General features: G+C 41.7%; 1 protein-coding gene across 1 annotated transcript; it reads left to right on the top strand.

Moving 5' to 3' along the window:
- Positions 1-854: 854 nt before the first annotated feature.
- On the top strand, positions 855-1,680 carry LOC101656208 (transcription factor BTF3-like). The gene has a single exon (XM_045290607.1). The coding sequence runs from the start codon at positions 948-950 to the stop codon at positions 1,434-1,436; it is 489 nt and encodes a 162-aa protein (XP_045146542.1). The 5' UTR covers positions 855-947; the 3' UTR covers positions 1,437-1,680.
- Positions 1,681-2,225: the final 545 nt, after the last annotated feature.

A 2,225-nucleotide genomic window follows, 5' to 3' on the forward strand; every position in this document is an offset into this window, starting at 1 on the left:
GTGCCCAGCTATCAGTCAGAATAGTGTCTGGGGTCTTAAAGTCTTCTATGCAAACAAGCATAGGAGCCAACTAAGTACACAGAGAAGAAGCACACCAGCTTGTGTGATCCAGAGATGACAATTACAAAATTCAAATATGGTGAAAAATATAAGAGCTAAAATTATGACCAACCAACTTGTAGAAGGCTATTAGGGATAGTGAGAACCTAAATCCATCTTCAGAGTAGTCAGACTGAGTCACTGCCAGATCCGCTCTAGCAGAGACCATTGTAATCTTGATCATTCTGTATCAAACATGATACTTGGCCAGTTGACCTCCCTCTAGACACAACCTGAAATTTTTCTGCATGCAAGTATCTCTTACTGGTTCCGTGACAGAAATTTCTTCCCTGGCTTTTTGAAACTTGATGGGGGTCCTCTCCCTCTCATACATTATTTCTATTTTTGTCTTTATATTAATAGGATCTTATCACCTTCGTGTGATTTGCTTTTCATTGTTTTCTGTTGGTTTCCCCAGTGGTGAAACACAGGAGGAGTAGATGTATAATTATAATAACTGATAGAAGGTGTTATGGAGAATGCCAGGGCATGGAGATGGGAGGGAAAGGGGGGTTGGGGAGTAAATAATAGCGGGGAGGGAGCACTAGAACTGATCATGTTTGCACAACTCATTTTTAAGGCAATTTAACCAAGGGAGTGGGTCGGGGAGAATGCTCTAAGATAGATGTGGTGGTGATTGAACAATACCCCTTGATACGATTGAACTTCTCAATTGTATGATATGTAAATTATGTGCCAATAAGACTGCTGAATGTGTGCCCTAAATTCTTAACATTTTCGGCCATCTTGCGTCCCCGCGTGTGTGCTCCTAATCTCAGCTGGCCTGCCAAAGACCCCCTGAGCGCCAGCCCTAGTCCCCCGCGCGGCCCCATTTCCGCTCCGACAAGATGAAAGAGACGATCATGAATCAAGAGAAACTCGCCAAACTGCAGGCACAAGTGCGCATTGGTGGGAAAGGAACTGCCCGCAGAAAGAAGAAGGTGGTTCACAGAACAGCCACAGCAGATGACAAAAAACTGCAGTTCTCCTTAAAGAAGCTAGGGGTAAACAATATCTCTGGTATTGAAGAGGTGAATATGTTTACAAACCAGGGAACAGTGATCCACTTTAACAATCCTAAAGTCCAAGCATCACTGGCTGCGAACACCTTCACCATCACCGGCCATGCTGAGACAAAGCAGCTGACAGAGATGCTCCCCAGCATCTTGAACCAGCTGGGCGCAGACAGCCTGACTAGCCTAAGGAGACTGGCTGAAGCACTGCCAAAACAATCTGTGGATGGAAAGGCCCCACTTGCTACGGGAGAAGATGATGATGATGAGGTTCCAGATCTTGTGGAGAACTTTGATGAGGCATCCAAGAATGAGGCTCACTGATTTGAGTCGGCTTCTGGGGAAGATGAAACTTGAGGAAGTGACTTGGAGCTGCTATTTTATATGATGACTGCTTTTAAAATTTGTTTTGTGTATGGATCTGATAAAATCTAGATCTCTAATATTTTTAAGCCCAAGCCTTTCGGACTTCGCAGCTCTTTTACGTTTTTGCTTATACATGATTCATTCTTTGCAGCCAGATACGCTGAAGAAGCCTGGGAATAAAATTTGAAACAGGTTAATAAAAGTCAAAAAAAATTTTCATAACATTTTTCATTGAAATTTAAGGTTTTGAGGAGGGATCAGGAGGATATTTGTTCTGTGAAAATTAAACTCTACCATCCCCAATGGCCCAGTGATATTTAGAATATCTGTGTGCCCTCTTTTATCTACTGACGGCTAGACTATCACTAGTGTAACCTACTCCAGAATATATGTTCAGAAAAGTGTCTTTTATCATTTTAAAACATCAACAGAAATCAAATATGATTTAAAAGTGGTTTTTCTATATATATCCATCTATCTATCCCCTACGGAAAGTTCATTGCCATCCCATTCCATCTCTCACCTTCATCACATAGGCTACGCAGAGTAAAATTGTATTCTGTCATTAAGGAAGAATGAGACTTGATATTAGGCAGCTAGAAAACACTGTCAAAATGTAAACAATTATAGCTAGCATTATGGATTGGAAAGAATCCCAGAGAATACCTAGCCAGGTAAAAAATATCCCATTTGTGGCAAGCACTAAGGGAACAGCCTTTCATAGAACTGGGTCTTGGAAGAATATAT

Source organism: Echinops telfairi, unplaced genomic scaffold, assembly GCF_000313985.2.
Source record: "Echinops telfairi isolate 266 unplaced genomic scaffold, ASM31398v2 ScPeMD7_44;HRSCAF=162, whole genome shotgun sequence".
Lineage (NCBI taxonomy): Eukaryota > Metazoa > Chordata > Mammalia > Afrosoricida > Tenrecidae > Echinops > Echinops telfairi.